This window comes from Hippopotamus amphibius, chromosome 2, assembly GCF_030028045.1.
Source record: "Hippopotamus amphibius kiboko isolate mHipAmp2 chromosome 2, mHipAmp2.hap2, whole genome shotgun sequence".
Classification (NCBI taxonomy): domain Eukaryota; kingdom Metazoa; phylum Chordata; class Mammalia; order Artiodactyla; family Hippopotamidae; genus Hippopotamus; species Hippopotamus amphibius.
The window spans coordinates 38350466-38376400 of NC_080187.1; the positions used below are offsets into that span (position 1 = coordinate 38350466).

The following is a 25935-nucleotide window of genomic DNA, read 5'->3' on the forward strand; positions in this document are numbered from 1 at the left end:
AATCTACTCTGCAAATGTGTGCTCAGCAAGACATTCCTAAGACAGCAACTGTAACTGAGTAATCAGATCCAGAAGGAAGTCCTGGCTTTGAAATAAGCAAAAAAGGGATACCATTGGAAAGATTTAGAAAAACATACAAAGTCACAAGGTACTGAGCCAGGATGTCAGCCTAAACCAGATGAAGTAGCTCAGCCTCACAGAAGGACAGGGTTAGCCTTGATAGTCAGCTGATGAATACATCTCAGAAGACCATGCAGTGCAGAGAAAAGTGGTCAGAGGGAAAAGTTAAACATCCACAAGCCAGTAGCTTAGATCTCAGGGGAAGGGAGCTAGAACATAGAGGGGTTCACACGAGTCAGAATAAAGTTAACCTTGGGGCTGACCAAAGACTCTGGGAAGGACTAAGAATTCACCTACTCATCCCCTGAACTGTGCTTAAATTTAGGTCACTTTTCTTCAGTACCAAAGTAAAACTTATTGTTGCCACTTCTGTTCAACTTAGTTATGCCACATCTTGTCCAATGGTTCCTGTCCATCCACAAATGTCTCACATGGTCTAGATGGTCCCCACTCCACAACTCACTCACTCTTGAGAACATCAAGGACTTTAACTTGAGCTCCCTTCCACGGCAAAGGAAAGCTGAGGCTCCAAGAACCACTGACAGCTAGCCCCACCTGATCCCGAACCTCTTACCAGCTGGTACTGGCGGCTGTACAAGTCATGGCAGTTGTTGAAGATATACTCATAGGTTGAGTTCAAACAGGCCTTCACACAATCCTTTACCACCTGACTGGCTCTTGGAGGGCTCTGCAGTTCTTGAACCTACCAATTAATAAAAAATATATATATATGGGTCCAGGGTCCTGCTCACCTGAGAGATTTCTCCTCCTAGAACTGCCCCCAAACTATTCCAGGTTCCTTCATCCCCCTATAGGTCTCTGGACCTTGCCCTGAGATGAAATTGTCAGGACAGCTGATGGGGAGAACTGCCTAGCTCATTCTTCTTGATCCATGGTCTTCTTGGAAGTAACTCAGCAATAGATACATGGAAATGTGGGCTTAAAGGTGATCAATCCTACAGCCTGAGACTATGCCCAATGATTCTTATTCTCCATGTCCCTGTGGCCAGGTCCCCAGCCTAGCACTGCCCAGCCCAGTTCATCTCTTACCTTCATTCTGAAGAAAGTAATGCTGGTCAGCAAATCCACTGTGGATTTTAAATCCTGAAGCCGCTCAGGGCTCCCAGCAGGGAAGTTATTCTGTTGCAAATCAAGCAAATGCAAGAAAGAAACAGAAGAATATGAAAGCCTTCCCTGCCAAAAGCAATGAAATCAGAAGCTTCTCTAAGTGCTAACCACTGGGATCTTCCCTAGCGGAGAGGAACAAAAAAGCTATAAGACTACAGGTCTCCCTCTGTTTTCCACAGACACAGGCCTTTGCCAAAAGGAGGGGTTAATAATCCCCAGCCTAGAAAGCAACACATCCGACCCTCAACCCTACTTCCCATGCAACATGTGGGCCTTTGCACAAATGAACATACAGACACTCACACACGCAGACACACACACACACACACTTTTTCTTGGGTGAAGATTCTTACACCCAAACAGTAAGTTCTTCAAAAGTTACAATCTAACTGTATATCCTGGAATATAAGTGGAGCCACACTACAGATCAGACTGGGATCCAGGACATGTACTTTCCGTACAGTGGATCCCAGTTCCTCTACCATTCTGGAGCCAGCAGATGGCAAAGCTCTGAGCAGAACTGCTTTTGGAGTGAGTTCCTTAGGATCTTTCCACCGTGCCTCACTTCATTCCCTTTGGCAATAGTTTTAGGAAGAAGCTGCCAAAAAGAGCTTAAAGAAGATGCTATGCCACTCCTCCATTTTAAGGGTTGCTTTTTTAAACCTTCAAATGGCTACTTATATGCCAAATACAAGATATACAGTCATCTCTCCATTATTCATGCAAATGGAGGGCACTGAAAGTGCAGATAATTAAAATCTCACTTCTTTCTGACTTTGAGGTTGTTTTTATACTTACTTTTTAATGTGGGTATATTGCCTGTTCTGGAAATTCACAACATTTTAAAGCAAGAATGAAGTCATTCTAAGAAGGCCTAACTTAAGAAGAATGCAAAACTGCCCACTTCTCTGTCCTGTCCTAGGCATCCGCCCTCCTACTACATCTATTTCCTCCCTCCATTCTAGGAATGGACATGACATCTGCTACAAATTACTTGCCCAAGCCAAGTTACTCTCCCTCCCCTTAGCCAGATTCTCACACCTCTCCTGGAAAATGAGGAGAATATGGAAAGATGCAATAAGGAAACATAATCATCTAATTTTGAAAGGGGCATTTCTGGAAGAGATTATCCTTAGGTGACTCCCTAATGAATATGTTATCGGGAGAGTTTGGTAGAGTGACATGGGTGAGGCTAAAAAGCCAACTATCTATAAAAAAATCAGCCACACCTGCTACTATTTACACACCACATGGTCCTTGGGGTTTGAAGAACCACAGGTGTCAGTGATGTTGGCCGTATATGTGGATGTGATGACACAGACCGATTTTCCTTGCCTTGATCTTTAGTCATGATTGGCCCAGAGTCTCTCTAGACTGATCTTAATATTATCCTTTGTCCCACCCCACAGCCATGTCTTCACTCACCCTGTATGTAGAGAGGTCAATCCTCAGTGAGTTGTGCAGCTGGTCCAGTAGTTTTACAAATCTCTCTTTCTGAGGGTGGTAAACAAATAATGAGGAAGAGAGAAATAATCTGTTTCTGAGCCCTTTAGACTGTAGCAAAAAGACAACCATCTCTGGGTGAAAAGGAGACACTGAGTTAGGGACACATCCTGTCCCATATTTGCCCATGAGGAGAACAACAAACCGTGCAAGGTAGAAATGGGGTAGGTCATTCCTGCTCCAACTCTTACACTCAAATTGGAGAATCTTCTCACACTGGCAAGAGGAAAGCAAGTCTCTGGAGGGGGAAACAGCTTTCTATACAAGTCAAGAGCAGGTGACCAGTGCATCTCTCTGCCTTTGGGACTCTAACTCATCTTAGTCAAATAAAAGGAAACTCTAAACACATTCTCAAACTTGTTTCTGAGTCTGTGATCTCCTAACTTATCTTGTGATAGCTCTTAACGATAAAACAGCCACACCTAGCAGTGATGATGGGAGAGAAATAAGGTGATGTATTTGGAAGGTGATCAGGCAGACACAGGGGATTTCTCTTTAAACCACATTCCACATCATTTCCCTTAGTTTATACTTTTTAAATGTTAAAATAAATAACAAATACTATTCAATAGTTTATTTTTATAGAAAATGTATAATTAAATGTGGAATCATGTTCTTGTAGGCTGTTGGTGTAGCACTCCTAAAACTCACATACTGATAATACTATATATAGCATTAAATATTAAGTCAATATATAATGTGGAAAGACAGAATGGAACAGATATATGACTGGCTTAATCAATGATACAAATTCATCTACAGAAAGATTATCAACAACATCAAAAAAGTGGTTAGTACCAAGAAAAAGGGCTCAGAGATCAAATAGATTTGAGAGCATCAGTAATTTTATCCCTAAAGAAGTAATCTTTGTGGTGGGTCATATATATTCCATCCAGTTTATACTGAACTTATGTCAGGTGACATTATGAGCAATGATTCAACTTCTCAAGTACCTTAACAACAGGAAAGGGCATACCCTGGGTCAGGAAAACTGTTCAGATACTAGAAATGGGACAGGCTCAGGTATGCACTGGTATTCTGCTTAGACATCAGTCTCATATGAACTTAAGTGGTATGAATCTGTCAGAGAGAGACTGAATAATATTAAGAAGGTTCCTTTGTGAACCTGTAGGACTGAGGAACATGGTGACTCAACCAAGTTGTTGGCCCAGAGAGGTTCTCCCTGAGTCCAGGTAGTGCCCTCCCCAACCAAAACAGTGGTGCTATTCCACCTTCTCTCGTTTATCCATGTCTGAGAAGAGTCTACTAGTATAGTCTAAATACCCACATAGTCTAGGAAACAAGTTCATTATCTAGGTGGCAACCATCTGAACTTTAGGCATATCTGCTCTGCAGCACTGACTGAAAAATCAAACTTTGTTAATTGATAACGATCAGGTAACATGTTTTTAAACCACACTCACCCCAAAGTTGGAGGCTGCAAAACGATCAGACGCAGAGACATTGGTGGAGGCGGTTGTGTGGGCATAGTAGGCATTGATGTTGGCCAGTAAGGTGCTCATCATTGCTGGCACACCAGGACACATGTACTTGGATGACAAACATGCAAAGTGCCTGAAAAACAGCACCTTCAGCCTCAAAGACTCTTCAGGGTTTGCAGTAAAAGCCAAGTAATCAAAAGATCTCACTCATGTGTATGAAGCCTCCAATCACTTTGGCATATAGGATTTTCATAATTTATTCATTCAAATATACATTCAATGAACATCTACTATGTGCTAGGCCTGGCACTAAGTGCCAGGATCCAAAGAGATGAATTTCTGGCACAGAAAGCGAGTGTTAGTAAGTCAATAGCCCAAGGCATGTTATGCAAAAGTTCTGTGGAAACGTATAGGAAGATCACCTAAATTAGAAGGGCTGGGGGCTAAGAAAAAAGCTTCCTAAAGAAGAGATGGTTAAAACAAGTCTTAAAGGATTAGTAAGAATCAATCCAATGGAGAATTGTGCAGGCAACAGGAAACTGTATGGCAGAAACAAACATACTCATGGAGAGAGTCATTCATTTGGGAAACCTCACTTATGGCTACTGTTCAGGTGTTTGATAGGGCAATACTAAGAAATGACAGAGGAGAACCGATGATAAAGGAGTTTATCCTAGATGCTATAGTAGGTTTTTATTTTTTTGGCATACGGGCTTAGTTGCTCCACGGCATGTGGGATCTTCCTGGAGCTGGGATCGAAACCATGACCTCTGCATTGGCAGACGGATTCTTAACCACTGCGCCACCTAGGAAGCCCTTATAGTAGGTTTTTAAACAAAGGCATATTGATTAATCTTTCAGAAAGGTCACTTTGATGGTAAAAATTACAAAAGAAAACTTTGAGAGAGAGACGACTAAGATAGAAAGACCAATTGAAGAGCTACTGCAATCACTCAAAAAAGAAGCAATGAAGCACTAAATGGAGCAGAGAAATGGTTAAGAGCACAGACCCTAGAGCCAGACTTTGGGTTTGAGTCTCAGCTCCACCACTCAGTGACCTTGGATAAATTATTTAAACTTCTTTATGCCTCAGTTTTGTTTTTTTTTTTCAAACCTATAAAATGGGAAAAATAATGATGGGATTAAATGAGTTAACATTCATAATTACTTAGACCAGTGCCTGGCACATAAGGCAATGGTACGTAGGAGTTGTTGTTGCTGTTATTATTATTATCATTATTACTGAGCTACGGCAATACTGACAGATTAACAACATTTTTAGGAGGTAGAATCTAGAGGTTTTAGAGAATGCTTAAATGGTGGTAGTAAGAAAGAAAAGTTTAGGTTGACTCCTAAATTTCTGTTTGGATAACTGTGTAATAAACTGTTCCATTTACTAAAATAGGGACTATAGGAAGAACAGATTTGGTGGAGATACTGTTGATTTGGATTTTGGTCATGTTAAGTTTGCAACACCTGTGGGAATACCCAGGCAGCAAATGAAAATGGATCTGAAACTCAGGAAAATATCTGGTCTAGAGAACGCGATCTGGGAGTCCCAAGCTCAGTAGTGGCTGAGGTCATAGGCTTGACTGAGATGATCCAGGGAGAGTGAACAGAGTAAGAATGGCAGAGGGGCTATTCTCCAACCTCATTCCTCAACATGTTTCTTCCATCTAGACTAAACTTCTTGTAATTCTTTGAACAGTCTGTGCTCTGCTGCATCTTAGCATCTCTGCACATGCCCTACCAGAAATGTCCTTCCTCCTTTTCTGTACTTCAAGTGTCAACTCTTCAACAGCTTCCCTCACAGGCCTCCCCTAAAATTTAGATGCTCTCATAATACACTGTGATTACTTCTACTATAGCACTTCTTTTTATATAAATTTATTTATTTATTTTTTTTTTATTTATTTTATTGGCTGTGTTGGGTCTTTTTTGCTGTGCGTGGGCTTTCTTTTAGTTGTGGTGAGTGGGGGCTACTCTTCGTTGTGGTGTGCAGGCTCCTCATTGCCGTGGCTTCTTTTGTTGCGGAGCACAGGCTCCAGGCGTGTGGCCTTCAGTAGTTGCAGCACATGGGCTCAATAGTTGTGGCTCATGGGCTCTAAAGCGCATGCTCAATAGTTGTGGTGCACAGGCTTAGCTGCTCCGCAGCATGTGGGAACTTCCTGGAGCAGGGACCGAACCTGTGTCCCCTGCATTGGCAGGTGGATTCTTAACCACTGTGCCACCTAGGAAGTCCTACTATAGCACTTTTTAAGATTATATTGTTTGTTTGTTTACTGGTCCGTCTCTTCAGCTAGACTGAGTTCCCCAAGCACAGAGGCCCCATCTTATTCATCTTTGTGTTCTCAGCATGTGGCACAATGTATGACACATAAAGGGAACTAAGTAAAAGTCTGTAGAATAAATGAAGCACAGCAGGGCACTAGCTACCCTCTGCTTACCTAGTGCTGCCTCCTTTGCAGTTTCCTAGTGCTGCTTCTAGTGGCAGTCTCTCCAATACACAAGCTACACCTCTTCTCATAGTAGGTAGGAATTTCTTTTATAGGAGTCCTAGTCAACTGCAGACACAGCTGCTTTCCCTACAGTTCAGTGCCCTTTCCAACTCCCTGGCCAGTCTATGAAAGCTTGTCTGTCACACACATATGCCTGAGCACACATATCCTGTCTGCTCTGGCCTGTGATGCTTGGGCAAGTCTGTCCTTATATATGCTTCCATGCCCTTTTCTCATCCTACCTGTGAACTCTGCGGTAGACAGACAAATATCTTCTCCTTGAGTTACTGATAAACATACTCCCTTTATACATATACTCTCTTTGCCTTCGGACAGAGATCCACCCCACCCAGCTCAGAGGAAAGTAATGAATTATTGCATACTACCCCACCAAGGACCTGTCCACTCTGTCAGTGTACTTCCATTATTAGCTACTCCAAGGGTTAGTAGCCATTTCTTAGAGCCCCAGGGGAGCCTTACGTCATGGCCTGATATATGGACTCGATGCCATAGCGCATGGCAAATTCATCCACAATTTCTTGGGCAGTCTCATCAAAGTACACCTTCCATGCATCGTCTCCTCGAGCCTCAGGGATCTGGATTCCTCCACTGCCCTGAATGTCTGTGAGGTAATGGAAGAGGTTCTGTAGAAGAGAGTAAAATACATATTGATATTAAAGAGTTAAATATATGTTGGGGGGGGAAAAAAACACCCTGCTGGTAAAGACCAGGAGAATGTGAATAGAAATTCTGTCCTTCAAGTCATCACTCAGTAACTCCTACGGCGCCAGCAGGCTGCTCTCACATTACTGAAAGAGAACTGAGGCTGAGACTGTTACTTGGGCTGTCCAGGGTAGCACAGTGAGCCAAGAATAAAATAAAAATGGGCTCTAGGTCTTCAACTACCTAGCAATCCTACTTATTGTCAAAGGCCCCTCCCAACATTGCTCTCTGGCACCCATCTACCAAGAGCTGGCTCACCTCATGGAGACATGTATACTGCACATGATACGGGGCTACCTTCTCCTCCCCTTTGATCTCCACGTTGATTTGTAGTCGGATAGCCCCCGAGACAGCTGATTTGTCTGTCCTCTTCTCTAGGAAGGAAAGAAGACTGGAGATTGACACCAACGCAACTACAGACAGCAAAGACAGCCCCCATTCTGGCTTATCCCAAGGAAAAAGAGGCACTGACCCAAGTGTTCACCTAACAGGTAAAGTCATTCCGGTGATCATACAGTCCACAAATACCCCAGAACTGGCTGGGTGGGAGAACAGAAGTGCCCAGGGGGCTAAAGGCATTAGGGATGAGTATGAAGACAGAAAGGCCTTCTGAAATCTGGAAAATGTCCAGCCAGAGTGAGTTCCAGACACCCGCACTCCTCTGTCTGTCATCTCTATCCATGGTCAGTTCTTTGCAGGGAAGGCAGGCTCTGTATAGAGGTATGCTTTGGGGACTGAGTGGTAGTTTTGGTAGACAGGAGTTTCCCCAGGTTCCCCATTCACGTTTTCCCTTCCCAGAAACTTTCTCTGGTCCTGCTTCCTCACCCAAGTTGTACCAGACGTCCATCTCGCCACTCAGTGTGCGAACCTCGATGATGGTTTGGCCAAGGAAATCATCAGACTCTCGCTTTAATCGCTGCTTCACTCTTGACTTGATGTCATCATCCTCATCCCACACACGTACCTTAATGCGGTCGGAAGAGTTGTGGCACTCACTGTGAGAGAATTAGGCAGGCTCTGTTACGAAGAGACCCAGCAGCCCCCACTCTTATTACTTCCAATTCCCTCCCAAAGCCCTATCAGCTGCACTTGAGGCCTGGCAGAGGAAAAGAAGGGGTCAAAGAACAGTGGTATTCAAGTCCCAAGTGAGTCAGGCTAACCCAGGAAATGGCTCTTCATTCCTTAGCCTGGTAGCTCTCTCTATACCATTATCCAGTCCTTATTGCCCTGGGACAAAAAGGAGGAGGGGAGAAGTAATTAGGGACAATTCTGATTTCCTAACAGCTAGCTATATCAACAAAACCAACAGAAAACAGCCAGATATATTGATGCTGCAGAGCCCTAGGAGGCAGCTGTTAGTTCCTTCCCCAGAATCCTATATAAAGTCCATAAAGGTGTTAAATGTTCACAGTAAGTCCATCTGGTCATATCTGCTTTAGCTTTCTATCCAATACCCCCATCTATCTAAGAATGTGCTTGGTGAACTTCTATCATTCTTTAATATCCACTCGAATTATCATTTCCTCTATGGTGTTTGCTTTGGAGGACGTAGCTTGCCCAGGTTCCTCCCTCACACTCTCCTTCCCCAGCAGTTGCTTTCTGGATCCCTGCTGCCTTATCTAAAAGTTGACGTGGCAGAATTTGCTGCTTCTTACCCTATGCTCTCACAATATCTTTGCACATTCCATTAAAATGTTATAGTATAGCTATTGGTCTACTGAAAAATAATAGACAAATCGTCAATAAGCCTCTTGAAGCCAGGGATTGTATTATACATTTTTAGATACACAATATCATGTATAGTGTCTTATACAGAATACAAATTGCTTACTAAATGATAAAAGTGGGCAAAATTGACTACAGAGCCAATTCATTTAGGATTAATCATAAGTAGTATTCAAGCAGAAACCATTCAGCTTCTTGAAAAACAGGTGCTCCCCCCAATAACTACTGCCTCTGGATTAGAGACTGATTTTATACGCCCCAATCCCTTTCCCCAATCCCCTTCCAAGGAGCCAACAGAAAAAGGTCTCTACATAAGCCGCCTGTTTGGCTGATTCAGACTCAAAGTCCTGGTCCTAGGATTCAGGGGGTGTGACAAAGCATCTGGATTCACCAGACATTAGTCCAAGTCCAAGGCTAGAGCGTACCATTTTTCAACAACCAGCCCTCACTGTCATGTGAAACAGCCTATAAAAAAGTGAGATAGTGAATAAAGGAGTAGGGAGTGGACGCTGAGGCAGAAGAAAAAGCAGAGCCCTCAAGGGACACAGAAAATTCTCCACATCCCAGGTTTCTATCTTCAAACCAAAATTATCCCAGTTGTAGGACAAAGATGTTCCCTCCCCACTCCCTAGAAGAGACTAACCCTTCCTAGGCAGGATGGCAGGGCTGGAAGGTACACAGTCCCTGGTTCTGTCACGCAGCAGTAGTATTGGGCTGGCTAAAAAGTTCGTTTGGGCTTTTCATAAGATGTTACAGAAAACCTGAATGAACTTTTTGGCCAATCCAATAAAATCTTTTTAGTGCCAGAAAAAGCAGTATGGGGCACCCAGGGGCCCCTTTAATAGCCCTAGTGAAGACAGGGCTTGGGTACAGTAACCCTGATACAATAGTCTATGAGAAGAAACCCAGAGAAAGAATAGCTGCTACCCAACTGAAGCATGTGAGAAATGGGTTTTCTCCACTGCCTCTGTCCCATCTCTCTTAGAGCCCAAGCCCAGAACAAGATTTAATCCTGCTCCCAAAATACATACACAGTCCCAGGTAAGACAAAACCCACTATGACTTACAAATGGAACTTCTCCTCCCAAACGGGATTCAGATTCCCAAAAATAGTCTTGGTACGCTTCTTGGTTTTTCCCACTTGCACAGTCACATAAGGGTCACTGGATCCTGTCTTGTCCTTGGCTTGTAGGCCCTGGGCACACATCACTGCAACCCAAATACACATAGAAGGAGGCTTCAGAGTATACTTCAGAAGTTATAAGCCCTCCAAAGCACAACTCATATTTCCCATGTTAGAGCAGCCTCTATCTGCTCTTTGCACAGGAGCAGACTTTCTCACTTCTCCACATCCACCCTTAGCCCTAAGCCACGAGCCTTTCCCTCAAAGCCTAGCCCAAGAATCCTACCTCCCCACTGGAGCCCTAACTGACCACTTACCCCTACACTTACCCCAACAGGTCCTTATCTGCTCTGATATGCACATGCTTCAGCCATATCCATCCAGTTAGTAAATCACTGGTTAACTATTCCCAGATCTCCTGTCTGTCCTCTTACCCCCACCCTCCCAGCTCTTATAATATCAAACAGTTAATCAAGTCTACAGTATCAGATTGTCACCAAATCCTTGCATTATCATTCATATCGTTTGCAGGTGCCAGTCTTGTCTCTCCCAGAACCTCCTGGCATCAGAGCCTAGGAGAGGAGGAGTAATGAATAATGAGGCCCTCCCTCTTCCTTCTTTCTGTGCTCTTTCTCCCCAGTCCCTGCTCCCTCACACTCAGGATGCTTCTTCCCCAGGCTCCTCCCCATAGCCAAGGCCCTCCCCTCAAACTCTGGCCTGCTCACCAGTGATGGTAATCTTGGCCGACCATTTGGAGGTGCCATCCAGCACACTCTGCTTCACTGTTTTCATCTGTTGCACATGGGCAACTTTGCTCACACTGAAGACATCCCGGATAACTTCAAAGATCTCCGGCTTATTCCGCTCCCGGATCTTCATGCGGTCCTTCATGGCCATGATAATGTTCTGGGTCCGGTCCTCTGCTCCATGTTTAGAGCTCTTTTCTGCAGCCCCTGAAGAATGACCAGACAGAAAGTAGGGTAACCAACAGGCCACCTACCAGACCAAGAGTCAGGCTGAAGAATGGGGCCTGGGAGAGGTCACTGTGCAATGGGAGAAGCTCAGGGAGACTGGTATATCTCTGGGAAAAGTTGATCTCTGTGAGGCCTGCTGGGGTTTAATGCCTGGCCAGTGGAGTTTTAAATGCAACTCAAAGAGTAGCAAAAAGTTGATCATTGTTATGGGGGTGTATTATTCTATACTCTCCATTTAGATTTATGTTCAGTTTTTCATCAAAAAAGAAAAACAAAAAAAAGTAGCTCAGTCTGCAGGGAGCTTTGTATTTCTTCCATCCGCATGCTTACTGAGAGATACCCTCCAAGTCTAAGGCCAAAATATCAAAACGGGGATCCCAGTTATCAGTGAGGGGGTGTGGATGGGCACAACAACTTCACCAATCTCATCTGAATGCCAAGCCATGATACAGATCTCAGGATTCATCACAGCACTCAGCTGGGTTCCACTCCATGGCTCCGGTGCCTTTACTCTCAGAAAGTAGTATGGTATGGTGAGAAAAGTATGGCCTTTGGTATCAGACAGACTTGAATTCAAATACAGACTCCACTACTCCCTTCTGGAGAAGCAGGCTTCTTCTAAGAGAAGAAAATGGCACTTATCTCTCAGGATTTGTAATAAGCATTATATTAGATAGCATATGTAAAGCATCTAGCCCAGTGCCTGCCATCTAGCACTTGGCTAGATGCTTTATTTATTGAGTAATAAACAGTCCCTATTATTGTTACCATCATTACCCTGGCAAGGCCAAGGGCCATTTTCACCAGCCATGATCCCAGCCAGCTCATCTCAAATGTCAGTAAGCTTTCTCCGCTGTCCTAAGGATTATGCAGGAACACAGACTCCTCCAGTGTATTTCACCAACCAGGTTTCCCAGGGTGAGGACCCATCCTTCCTTTACTGGTATCCTGCAGACTGGCTCTTAACCTCTCTCCAGTCTCCAAAGACTTAAGCCTTAACTACAAAACTGGGGCAAAGAAGAAAGGTCAACATCCCCTGGGAGGATGGAAATCAGGTTTTCTGTCCAGGGAAGCCTACAGAAGGGCATTTAATTCCACTCTGTGCTTCACAGAAGCCCACTTAATCAGAAGTTATTTTCTGATAAATGAAAAATGACCTGGGCTGCATCCCACTCTTGCCATTTAACATATCCCATGAAATGCTATTTACCTGGACTGGGACCTTTGAAAGGCTCTTAAAGAGAAGATGGACACCCTGGCTACAGAGCACTGTTTCAGAGGCTTCTAGCAAGCAGCCTATGCAGCCAGTTGCTAGTTCTCACAAAAAAGCAGGGGCCTGCTCGCACCTGTGCTTGTCACCCCCTCATTTTGGGCAAAGTCATCACCAGCACCCAACTCTTCTGCTATGTTCTGCCTATCTCTTCATGTCTACTCTGGCCACGCCACTGGCACCAGTCTAGGGTTCTTCAAAGAAAGACATTTTAGTAAGGCCAGACACTATAAAACTCTTACAGGAAAACATAGGCAGAACACTCTATGACATAAACCAAAGCAAGATCCTTTTTGACCCACCTCCTAGAATCATGGAAATAAAATCAAGAATAAACAAATGGGACCTAATGAAACTTAAAAGCTTTTGCACAGCAAAAGAAACCATAAACAAGACAAAAAGACAACCCTCAGAATGGTAGAAAATATTTGCCAATGAAGCAACTGACAAAGGAGTCATCTCCAAAATATACAAGCAGCTCATGCAGCTTAATACCAAAAAAGCAAATAACCCAATCCACAAATGAGCGGAAGACCTAAATAGACATTTCTCCAAAGAAGACATACAGATGGCCAACAAACACATGAAAAGATGCTCAACATCACTAATCATCAGAGAAATGCAGGTAAAAGCCACAATGAGGTATCACCTCACACCGGTCAGAATGGCCATCATCACAAAATCTAGAAACAATAAATGCTGGAGAGGCTGTGGAGAAAAGAGAACCCTCCTGCACTGTTGGTGGGAATGTCAGTTGGTACAGGCACTATGGAAAATAGTTTGGAGGTTCCTTAAAAAACTAAAAATGGAACTACCATATGATCCAGTAATCCTACTACTGGGCATATACCCAGAGAAAACCATAATCCAAAAAGAAACATGTACCATAATGTTCACTGCAGCACTATTTACAATAGCCAGGATGTGGAAGTAACCTAAATGCCCATCAACAGATGAATGGATAAAGAAGATGTGGCACATATATACAATGGAATATTACTCAGCCATAAAAAAGAATGAAATGGAGTTATTTGTAATGAGGTGGATAGACCTAGAGTCTGTCATACAGAGCGAAGTAAGCCAGAAAGAGAAAAACAAATACCATATGCTAACTCATATACATGGAATCTAAAAAAGAAATAAAAGGTACTGCTGAGCCCAGTGACAGGGCAAGAATAAAGATGCAGATGTAGAGAACGGACTTGAGGACACAGGGTGGGGAAGGGGCAAAGGGGAAGCTGGGACGAAGTGAGAGAGTAGCATTGACATATATACACTACCAAATGTTAAACAGACAGCTAGTGGGAAGTTCCTGCATAGCAAAGGGAGATAAACTCGATGATGGGTGATGACTTAGAGGGCCAGGATAGGGAAGGTGGGAGGGAGTCGCGGGAGAGAGGGGATATGGGGATATATGTATAAATACAGCTGATTCACTTTGGTGTACCTCAAAAATTGGCACAACAGTGTAAAGCAATTATATTCCAATAAAGAGCTTCAAAAAAAAAAAAAAAAGACATTTTAAGTCAACAATTCCTCGAGGCTTCTCCCTGGGGCCATTTTATGTCACATATCTTTCCTTGGGATAATGAAGTGCTTGTAAGTCTAAAGGACCTTCCTTTCTCCTATGACAATCCTTGAAGCTTTCATTGCTATGGCTTGGTTCTGAGTAACACCTGAAGACCTGGAGGGGGAAGAAAACACTTTTCCACACCCCACATCTCCTACCCCTGCTCTTCTTGGGGTCTAGCTACAGCAGTGCAAGCCCAGCAGGAGTGGAGCAAGGAGGTAAGAACTTGGAATGCCACCACCTCCTGTGACAGAGACTTGTTGCTTTTCCTGCTCCTATTTTCCCTACTCTATGATAGCAGCACAAGTCACATATTTAGCAAGGGCCTTGGGAGTCTGGCACATTCTCCTTCTGGACCTCTGCCTAATCCATTTTAAACTTCTGTTCTTGGCACTATTGTCTAAAAGCTCCAACTATAAGCAAGGAATAAATTCCACTTTCCCTGAGTCCCAGGGTCTAGACCTCAGGAGGTTCCTCTGTGAGGCCTAGAACCTCACAGAAGTCTCTCTTCTCATTAGTTTTGGTCGCTGATTAAACATGCTCTAGTTATTTGGGCAATATGGCCACCACGGTGTGTACAATACTCAAGCATAGCCTCTGGGATCGTCTGAATCCCGGAAGAGATTCTAGCGCCATCAGAGGGCCATAGAAAGCTCAACAAATTTTTCCTAAAGGTGCTTAAGAGGGTGCTACGAGACCTGTTATTTGGAAAGGCAATCTCTCTTGACTTAGGACCCTACTTTCTCCAAAAAGGAAAGAGCTTCAGAATCAGGTAGACTGGAGGGATGATGGCCCAGCCATACTAGCTCTTTGCTGCCATACTATTTTGGAGAGGCCCTGCTGCCCATGTTCCCCACCCATCACCCCACAAGGGCACTCACGCTGCAGGCAGTCAGCATTGAGCAGGTCCTGGCACTTCTCATGGCACTTGACTCCACACTCGCTGCAGCGCATGCCCTGCCGGGCAATGCCCCAAAGCAGGCCTTCACACTCATAGCAGTAGGTCGGGGTAGTGGCCGTCCAGACCTCAAAGTTGTGGGGTGTGGTGCACGAGATGGGATAGATTAAGGCCTGCAGGGTTTTCTTATATACGTGGGATTTCTGAAAGACACATATTGCATCACCCACCAGTGACTTTAGTTCTCTGCTGAGAGATACCAAAATTAAGACCCTTGCAGGGCTATCAAGACTCTGGTTTCTCCTTTGGCAGTTGAGGAGATGCTTTAGCCTGGCCCAGCCCACAGCCCAGGCTGGCAGAAAGAAGCCCCCAACATCATGTGCTCCTGATCATCCAAGACAGGTCTGACTTGGATGCTGGGTCTGAGACTTGTCCCAGCATTCAGGCTTTTTAAGGAAACAAAGGGTATTAGGCTCACCATAAAACCCTGACATTAGTGGTCACATACTCCATCATGAGATTTAGGTTTACCCCTGGTCTGGACCCTTGCCTCTCCCAGTGTGAAAAACTTGATGCCATCTATCTGTTTCATTAACAGAGTGTGCCCAACACTTTTGAATTCCCAGTAAGTTTGGCTACAGAGACAACCACTGGACCATAGGCCAGTGGACTCATGAAAGCCCATGGGTCACTTACCAGCTCTTCATCCTTGAGAGAGGTGCGTGTAGCCATTGCAGAAGTAATTCCTGCCTTCCGGGACTGGACCAATGACTGTGAGAGAAGACTTGCTGTCAGCTCTGGTTACTACCAAGGGCTGGGCAAAGCCCTGGGAGGTAGTTTCAGTGACCAAAGCTATTTGATGATAACTTGCTATGTTCTCTCTATTTTTACTGTCATTCACAGGAGACTGCCCATGGATAATAGGTAACAAGCACCTGAGGTTAAGATCCAAATCCAAGGCCCTCAAGAACTGTTCTAACCACAATAGAACAGCACTTCTCTCAGGGTACCTATCATCCAAAAAGTTTCTCTTTCCTTCAATATTTTTAGTATCTGACCCCAAAGAAATTCCCTGTTTAAAGGAAGGCAAAGGAAAATGAAAAGTTTAGAATTACAGTATGAAACAGGTCATTAAGAATAGGATAGACATGCAACTCTGTCAGAGTCACATTCAAGAACCATCACTGGGAACAATGATTCTATACTATATCCTCTATTCCCTGGTACCACCCCATGCCCACACAATCCCAAGTGGCTGTGGAAGCCAACAGCACAAATGAGCACGGCATTTGCTAAGTGAAAGGGGCAATGCAGCCTCACTGAAATCAAGCAGGGCAGGGGGTTAAACTTGAGAGCTAGGATGCCCTGCTAGCCAGGCTCTTGTATAGAGGAGCCCCATGAATCTGCCAAGCCCAAGCTTTAGGCACAGCCTCTGGAGAAGCACATGGTTTCCCGAAGGCAGTGGACACTAGGCAGACAGAAGTCATTATATCAGTCTAAGCAGGAGGAACAGTGGGATGTGCCCAGGTGGCTTGGGATATGGACTTTTAGAAAGGATAGAAAGGGGCTCTGGAGACACTCACCATAGCCTGTGCAGAGGAGAGCAGAGAAAGGAACAACATGGTGTTAAAGCCCCACAAGGGCACGAAAGCTTTCAGAGACAACTGAGAGGTTCTTCCCTATAGTCCAAAGTAGGAAATATGTCCCAACCCCCTCTGCCTCTATCCACCAAAAACTGTCTTCAACCCGGACAGCTGAACAGGGTCCAAGGCCTAGAAGGAGAGTTATGCCATAAAGTGAAATATGGGTAAGGTTAAAAGACAGAGCAGGGGAAACAAGAAATGAAGAAGATACTAATATCCAATCAGTTAAGCAAAAAATAGCTGGTGAGCAAGGAGGGGAGAAGATGAGAAAAAGTAGGAAGAAGAGAAGAAAGAGGAGATGAAAGACATTGAAAGGAGGTAATAAAGAAGAGAGGACATCAGAATTTACATTCATCTAACCAGCTTGAAGAGTTGGTGGGGGAAGAGGTGCATTAGAAAGGAGGAAAAAAGGAAACATATACAAATAGCAGGGGAAAAAGGAAGGAAAGAAAGAAATGATGAAAAGAAACTGGCAGAGGATACTTCTATTCAATTAAGTAGGGAGGAACTGGTGGTGAAACAAAGAGCACAGTATGGACGAAAAATCAAAAAGGGAGTGGATAGAAAAAACAAAATAGACTGAATAGGGAGAAAAAAGAAGAAAATAGGAGTAGAAAACAGTAATAAGAAAAAGAGTTCAGGTCTTACTGAACATCTAGCTCTGGGACTCTGGGATGACCTGAGCACCATTCTATCCCCATTACCCACTAAACTACAGAAAATTCCCTGAGCTGATTCTGCCTTAGGAGATATGACCCCAGACGGGAGCTTCTGGGGATGCTGGAGGTCCTGTGATCAGCGTTAACTCCTAAGCCTGTTTCAATTCAATTCCACAAATTGTTATCACTACCTCTCAATGCTAGACATGAGGTTAGGGACTAGGGGTACAGAGATAGTCTAGAAAACCTATGTCTTGGGAGACTTCACTTGACCTCCAAGAAGGAGTCACATTGGTCATGCCCATCACACACGAAGCCCAATTTCTAGGTCAGGACCAGAGGAAGTTTCCATTACAGGTCATCAAAGGAGGCTATAGAGATACCTAGAGGAGATGGATAACTAGAAGATGACCCTGGAGCCCACCTTTGAGGGTCCAAGCTATAAATGTTCCAGTAGGAGCTTCAGCTAATGAAGAACCTGGGGCTGACAAGGGAGTGAGGTAATATAAGGTCCTACTGAAGCCACCACTGAGTCTCAGTAAGGCTTTAAATGATTGATCATCAGACTAATACTTGTCACCAAAGGCCTCACTTCCAGTCCCGAAAGCTTACCAAGTCCCAATGGGGGATATCCGAAGGCTAGAGCCTAAGCCTGCACAAGAGTCCTTACTCACCAGATCGCTGACAAGTGGCAGTGGCTTCTTTCTGCGTAGATCTGGCATGCTGTCAATGCCATAGAGCCCTCCAGCTGGCCTGAGAGAAGAAAATACGTCAGGACCTTTAGTCTCACCTTGAGTTACTGGCAGGTTCAATGTTCCATTCTCCTTGCTCATCTTCTCCCCAGAGGAAGATGAACTGACCTCCACCATGTGCCTTTAAGAAGGGTAAGGAGGACAGAAAGTGAGAGAAATAAAGCCATGGGATGACAAACAATGGAATCTGCTCTCAGTGTCTCCTTTTGAGGTTTTGGCCAAGGACCGAGAGCTCTTTTATCCCGCTGTGCCACTCCAAGGCTCCTTTGTCTATTTGAAGGCCTTGTGCTCCATAAAGCAAGGTGGGAACTGGTGGTTAACATAGCTTCTCCTTATACTCAGGCCAGAGACACTGATCCCTAAAGACAAGTCTTTCCTGACCTGTTAGAACAGAGCGCACAGGAATAGCTCTACAGAAGAGCTGCTGCCTAGGTGAGCAAGACTGACAAACAACAACATGCAGAAGGAGACCTTCTCCAACCTGAGTCAAAGAGTCACCAGTTCTGTCTATCCGAGCCTTCTGAAGAAAAAGGGTCTCCATGTAAAGAGGAGCCTGCATAATCAAATGGAGGCAGGGGAAGTGGATGAGAGACTTCTGAAAGATCATTTAGGGGGAAAAAAAAGACCTTTTAAGAAGGAAACAGCAAGTGACCCAGAGTCTGGCCTAGCCCTATGGTCACATCAACAGGCATCAAGAAAAAACTGCTGGAGCAACTCGAGATTTCTAAAACTTTTATATCTTTTCTATTAATTTTGTTGTTCTTTGTGTAACAATATGCAATAAAAATACAGAGCATTTCCACAAAAGAACACTGTTCTCACATTGAGATAACCTGGATTTCATCCCCAAATCTTCTACTAATTCACTACTTGTCCTCTGCCAAAATTCCTTCTCTTTGGGTCCTGGTGTCACTTCCATAAAATGAGGGAGATGAACTATAAAACCTCTCTGACCTTTTGGAAGCTATCATTCTGAGCGTCAATTAAAATAACTCATGTACTTGGTTTTAACGAAAGCAGTGAGGTGGGGAAAGTAGGTTGGCTGGGTTGTACACCACAGCTGGTCTGAAAAGAGAAACAGCACAGAAGAGTAAGGATGTACTGCCAGCTCTATAGGCAAAAAATGGAGCCACAAATTGGGTCAAGGCCAGGAGTTGGAAAAGGCAACCCGATATGCTGATTTCTAATAACTTAGCTTCCTGAATATAGGCAGTGAACTTTGTTCTCAATGAGACTACCACACCTATGGTAGTTTGAAACTCGTGACAACTTCCAAGGACTAAGCTGAAGGAAGGGAAAGATGACAACAGGGAGGCATTTAGAAAATCACTGCATGGCTCCATTTAAAAATAGCCTGGAGATGCTCCATTAGCATGTATGCATTTTAAAATTATTGAAGAAAAAAGCTAAAGCCCTGAAGAAGGGCTGTTGAAGAAGCAACTGGTGCCCCAAGTTTGGGGCTAATTCTGAAAACTATAAAATGTACATCTTAAGCCAAGAAGGTTTTGTTTTGTTTTGTTTTGTTTTGTTTTTGCAACACAAATGAGCCTTTGACAAAAGAAGAAAGGGTGGCTCTTTCACATAATTAACTCTTGCTCTAAAAAAGACAAATCACAAGGAAAGGAGCATTTTAAAATATAGTAGATAATTTTATGATCTAATCTTTTTTCTTCCTGGTGACGGGGAAGAGGAGGCAGCCACTGAGAATTTCGACGTCAGAAGGCCTTTGTGGGACAAGGAGAGAAGGAAGATGCTAATACTTGTGAGAAGTGTATGTGGAAGGTGGGGGTGGTGAAGGCACTTAAAACACTTTTCTCTCTTAAGAGCAGTCAGTAAGTTATAGGCAGCAGTTGAGCAGTTTAAAATGACTCTCTGGTGCAACCACATGGGTCTGAAACTCCCAGACAAGAAACACAGACAGAACACACAAAGCTCATAAGGGATACTACTTATGTCTTCTCTACAGTGGAATGGAATAAGTAGGTGACGCACAACCACTGAAACAGGATGGAGCCCAGAGAGTAATCAGCTACACTATCAAAAGTGGAATAGAAGGAAACTGTCTCCACATACAGATATTTTTCTAGTTTCCTCATTCTCATACATAAAAGGTATATCACTACTATGATGCAATACATCAGAAATTCCAGAGGTAAGGATAAGGGAGCCCCAAATTTCCCTCCCCTGCTCCGGAAGAACCTTTCTGCAAAGCTCTCTCTTCTGTCTCTGAGGAATCAGTCTGCAGAGTTCTCTCCTCTGCCCCGGAGAACGAACCAATCTCTACAGTGGAAACTCTTTCTTCCCCAGAATCCAGCTGATGAAGTTGTTTCTCCTGCTTCCCAAGGGAAAAGCTAGAAGCAGCATAAGAGACTGTATAAGATCCACAGAAACCTTGTAATACAACACTTACCCTTCTGGGAGCCACTGAGGCAAAGAGGGATCACCATCATCTGGAATCTTTAAAGAGAGAGAAAAAAGTCATATCCTGAGAAAGATGGGAGGTTGCCATATTTCTTTGGTCAGGCAGTGAGCAGTAAAGTAGGAAGCTCAGAGCAGTGTAGGTAACATACACCATGTGGTGACATAATCAGCCTGATGTGTAAGCCAGTTCTCTAATCAGCCAGGGTAACAAGCAGGCTGCTGAAATGAGTGGTACTTCGTCTCCCTTCTCCCCAGTGGGATCCCAGGACTAAGGTCCACTGGGAGTGTGAAAGCTGCCAGAACCTACAGCCCCCTCACACAACCCACTGGTATATACAACAGTAAGCCAAGGCCAGGAGCAGGGGTCATGTAGACTTCCACGCCTCACTAAAGCAAAAGGACAATTTCGTATAGAGTCCAGTCCTCTTCCAGCTATGTTCCTAATTTCTGTTGGCTGCCCCAGAGTCAGACCTGGTCTTTCTGGATTCCTACCTCGTGATCTGAATTGGCCTAGGTTTCCTGAAGCTCTCACTGACACTGAGTATACTCTACATTTGATAAGCTCTATATAACAAGAGAACCCAGGGCAGATTAGACACTTGGATTATCACTCTGGTGAATTTTATGAGCTCTACAATAAGAAGTTGAAAATTGAGGCACCAAATAATTCAAGGAAGGAACAGTTGGAAAACACTTTTTAAAGATTTCTGTTAAAAAACAAACAAACAGAACCAAAGCGAATCCTTTAAGCAGTGTACAGAGAGAGTCCCAAAGCTGCCAAGACTCTCCAGAGAACCAATGGTTCATGCTGTTTAGGCTCAACAGACCTGGTGCTAGCAGGTCTGGGGCTTCCTGCCCCTCCTGTTCCCCTTCACCCCCAGCAACTTCCCTGCCTCCTGAGATCTGGGCTCCAGCTAACTATCCTGAGCAAATGAGCTCCAGAACAAGGGAGGCAGAAGAAAGCCGTTAAGCTCTGGACAGGGGGTGAAGTTTGGGGAGGGCTAAAATGGGACAAGTTATAGACAAAATGAGATGAGAGAGTAAAAAAAGGAGAGGTAGGACAGGTTAATGAGTGATGTAAAAGTGGGTAAGAATGAGCCTGGATCAGCAGTAGGCCCAAGATGAACTTTGGATTTAAGACCCTTCTCAGGCTGCCTGTACTCTAATCAAGCCTCTCTGTCTACTGCCTACTGCCTACTGTCTACTGCCTGCTGCCCTGGTTCTTTGAGTGGGATAATATGGTAGAGGGAAGGCCAGGCCCAAAAGGCAGCCAGAAGTGGTTAAATCAATTCTCCTAAGGTTCTTGTGAGGGGTAGCCCATTCCTAGACCCCCAGATACTACCAACCAGAACTTATCCTCCCTCTGGAAACAGTCACCACACTGAGCAGATCTTTATTTCCTACCTAGAATTAGATGTTTGCCAGAAACCACTGTGCTTAAGGAAACAAAGTCACAAAAAGTCGTTGGTAGCCAGAGTTCACAGGCTCAGATCATACACATTTCCTGTGCTTAGAGGAGACAATGGGTCTGCAGAAGCCTGCAGACACAGCATAGAGCATGCACACACAGGGCACAGGAGGGCCAGATGAGTGAGAGGCGGTCTAGACAAAGTGCCCACAGGAGGTACATTCACAGACACAACTTGCACCTGGGGCAACATAGGTGAGCATGGATCCTGCACATAGAACATGTGCACACACCCATCTGGGGAGGATTCAGTGTTCACTAGGGCTCGAATCACTGGCAAAGCAAACCCTTACTGTCTTCAGGAACCAGTGCTTGCAGGCACAGTGCATTAGTATATCACACATTCACATGGCACAGGGAAACCACATCACACATTTGCAGAACCTTGTGCTCACAGGTTAGGAAGCCTGCTCAGAAGCACAAAGCACATTCACATTTAGGCCCCAGGCAAGAGGCACAGAAACTCCTGCTCTCAAATACAATGTGTGTATGCATGCTGGGCTCAGCAAGGGTTTACAGCATGTGCTAATCCGCAGCAACAAGTAGAAAATGGACACGCACTGTGCAAAGTTGGAAAAGAGGAAGGCAATCAGTATCTGGGGGAGTCAGACCCAGCACAAGTATAAGCACACACATGCTACACTGAATGTGCACCATGCTGGCACACACACTCTCACACAGCATGGAGCATGCACACAAACCACTTTCAGGAAAAGCGGACTAGCTGCAGGAGCCAACGCTCAAGAGGCACAGATCATGAGCACGCGTGCATGCGTGTGCACACACTCACACTCACATACACACACACACAGCGCTCAGGAGGGAGAGGAGAGATTCGACAACAAAAAGGGCCCCAGAGGGCCAGAGCACAACCTGAAGGGCTCCTGGCTTTCCTTCTGCAAGGAGAGAAAGAACAGGAAAAAAAAAACGGCAGAGAGGTTAGTAGATTCTGTCCTAAGCCAGCTAAACCTCATGGGACATGGAGGAGAGGGAGAGGTCCTCTGAACAACTGGGCAGTTTACGGAGCCCACCTCCCAGAATCCTTACCCCCGTATTTGCTGGCCCCTACTTTTCAGTTTAGAACCCAGGGTTGGCTACAAAAACCAAAGGACAAAGTCTACCTGGGAATTTCAATCACCCTTTCCCTCCTTTCCAAAGTGGTCTCTATGCAGGCTCATGGCCACAAAAGCAGCTTTATTACCAAGGGCCACTCCAACAGACTATCTGAACTGACTGAACATGGAGTGGGTTCCTTCCTCAGAAGCTACATGAGCTCACTCTGAATTTGGGATAAGTCTGTAGACCCCAAAGACCTGGTAGCTGAGCCCTTTCCATTTTGCAATACAGGCTTGGCCACGTATTTGTCCAACAAGCCCTGGCTTGTTTTTTCCCAGAGCCTAAGTTAGGCCAAGTTAAGGCCTGGAATTAAGGCCAGGACCAGGATGCTCAATGGCCATAGATTTGGAGGCACCAACTGGCCACTGCCCTACCACAAGTCACCATGATCTGGATGATAAAACCATGACTGCAACCCCAGGCTTGATTATCTACCACATCCAGAACAACACATCAAAGGAAACTGACACTTCCAGAAGGACCCAAGCAAGCCACAGGAGAGGAAGAATAAAGTCCAGAGATTACTACTACTATTCGTCAGAGATGACATCGCCTTCTGGACCACACATGCTTCACATAGGCTTCCTTCTCTAAGGAAAGTCCATTTATCTGGGCCCATAAGCTTCCCTTCTCTTTTTTCTCCTCCCTTTTAAAGACCCACTGATATTACATAACAAGTAGAAGGGAGAATCATAAAAACTAACTCATAAGTTCCCGATTTTTCAAGCTACATCTGATGACCTAATGGGTCACCTGATTGGACAGAAGAATGAGTTCAGGAATAGGAATCCTTTGAAACAGTGCAGTTACAGAAAAGTGGGTGAGATAAAAAAGACACTTTCTGGAAAGGAGACATGTCTCTTCTATATCTACTCCCTATTTCCCTAGAGCACGCTGTTCCCTTTGAAAAAGAAAACCAGGCAAGCAACATGTTAACTGACCCTGTGACTCAAATTGAAAAGGTTTCCCTCTTCCTCCACTATCTTAAATATCAATATATTGTATACATCATGTCAAAGTTACTTCGATTGTGTCCTTTTGTTCTTCTCAGATGTCCCCATGATGCTTAAAGAAGAAAATTCAATCTATTGACAAGGCCGTCAAGGCTTTCCATGACCTGGCCTATTGTATCTATTGGGTGATCTCAGACTTATTCTTAAGATTTAGCTCAAATATTAATTCTTCTATGAAAATTTATCTGCCTTCCTCTCAAAAACAGAATTAGGTGCTTCTCTACTATGTATACACTGTACCCATGCTTTTGTGCTGCACACTTCTATGATACTATGTTGTATGTTTCATTGTTAATTGTCTCTATAAACATCTCCTTTTAAACATTGTGAATTTCTTGAGAGCAAGAATTATATATACTATATTATTTCAACTTTGTAGTCTGAGGTTTAGCACATCTAGTGTTTTTATGTAGTAAAAGGAACTTAAACTTTTAGGACTTAGAAAACAAGAGCCTTTCTAAGAACATGTGTCTTGCCTAAGAGAAAATATAGGTCTCTTAGCCAGTTGCCTGTATCATTTTCCAGACCCCAAAGAACTGCTGTACTAGTCCCTTTGGTTTGTCCCACTCACTGAACATTTTCTTGCTAAAAAAAAAAATTTTTTTTTCTTGTTAGGAATCAAATTTTTTGTGCTTCCAAACTTCCTAAAATGCCTTAGGACTTTTCTACTCAGATTTAGTTTTCAATTTAAATGATTTATGTCTACATAACATCTGCTTTGCAGGAAAATTCCTGACCCCTAAGAATGATGTCACTCTTCCAGACAGTCCATCTTATAAGAACATGACATACTTCCTCATTGTTAAAACAATCTCAACTCTAGTTACTTAGGAGCCAAAAGACTTGAGGCACTCAACTTATTTGAGCCTGCATTTCCTTATCTGTAAAAAGAGGATAAGACCGGAGATCCCCAAGGATTATTATGAGGATTCATTTCTTAAATACTTATTGAGAACCTACTGCACACTAGATACTGTTCTCATGCTGATACGTGACCCTGAGAAGCTTCTATTCTAGCAGCAGGAGCAGACAACTAACAATGATGAGGAAGATGACGATAGCAGCTAAAGCCAAGTGAACACATTACACAGCTGGCATTTTATTTAAGCTCATTTATTTCTCACAATAATTCTACTGGATAAATACTATTATAATCTCCATTTTCTGTTGATTAAAATGAAGATCAGAGATGATAAGAAACTTGCCTAACATCACAGTAAGTGGCAAAGCCAAAATTCAAAACAGGCATTCTGGTTCCAGAATCTGAAACTATGCATACTGTATCATGTATGATAGAGACTCTGCTGAAAAATTTAGGTAAGGGGGAAAGATGTTGCCCCCTGTGGTGATGTTATGCTATTAAAATTTTATAAAAGATTGCCCGGGAGGCCTCATTTTATGATAAAGCGACATCTAAGCAGAGCCCTGAAGGAAATGAGTAAAGAAGCTATTCAGAGTGCTAGGAGAAAAGTATTCCAGTCAGAACATACAGAAAGTGCAAAGCCTTAGGCGAGAGCATAACATGTGAAGGAACAAGTGTGCCATAGAGTACCATTTCAAACAGGGCTCTACAGGCCCTTATAAGCACCTTGCCTTTCATTCTGAGAGAGAAAAATCACTGGAAGGTTCTGAACAGAGAAGTGATATGACCTGACTCATGTTTTATGAGGATAACTCTGGCTGGGGAGAACAGACTGTGGAGGGACAGGGTAGAAGCAGGGAGATCAATTAGACTATCGCAATCACCTAGACGAGAGAAAATGGTGACTTAGATAAAGATGTTAGTGGTAAGATTCAGGATATTTTTTTTAAAGACAAAGCAGGAAGAATTTACTAACTGACAGGATGTGGGTTGTGAAAGAAAAGGAGAGGTCAAGAATGACTGTATG

General features: G+C 44.0%; 1 protein-coding gene across 6 annotated transcripts in view; it reads right to left on the reverse strand.

Moving 5' to 3' along the window:
* Nucleotides 1-25935, reverse strand: part of UNC13B (unc-13 homolog B) — a 228275-nt gene that overhangs the window by 18917 nt on the left and 183423 nt on the right. For 5 of the 6 annotated variants that reach the window (XM_057723630.1, XM_057723632.1, XM_057723631.1 and 2 more), the window contains 13 exons: nucleotides 20439-20485; nucleotides 17951-18029; nucleotides 15671-15745; nucleotides 14958-15177; nucleotides 10988-11215; nucleotides 10207-10348; nucleotides 8240-8409; nucleotides 7673-7788; nucleotides 7172-7335; nucleotides 4176-4326; nucleotides 2674-2742; nucleotides 1171-1260; nucleotides 695-823 (listed from right to left, as the gene is read on the reverse strand). In XM_057723630.1, coding sequence (XP_057579613.1) covers nucleotides 695-823; nucleotides 1171-1260; nucleotides 2674-2742; nucleotides 4176-4326; nucleotides 7172-7335; nucleotides 7673-7788; nucleotides 8240-8409; nucleotides 10207-10348; nucleotides 10988-11215; nucleotides 14958-15177; nucleotides 15671-15745; nucleotides 17951-18029; nucleotides 20439-20485 — 1680 coding nt within the window. Of the gene's footprint in view, nucleotides 1-694; nucleotides 824-1170; nucleotides 1261-2673; nucleotides 2743-4175; nucleotides 4327-7171; nucleotides 7336-7672; nucleotides 7789-8239; nucleotides 8410-10206; nucleotides 10349-10987; nucleotides 11216-14957; nucleotides 15178-15670; nucleotides 15746-17950; nucleotides 18030-20438; nucleotides 20486-22790; nucleotides 22814-25935 lie in introns of all 6 variants that reach the window. The other variant, XM_057723629.1, reaches the window with a different exon arrangement.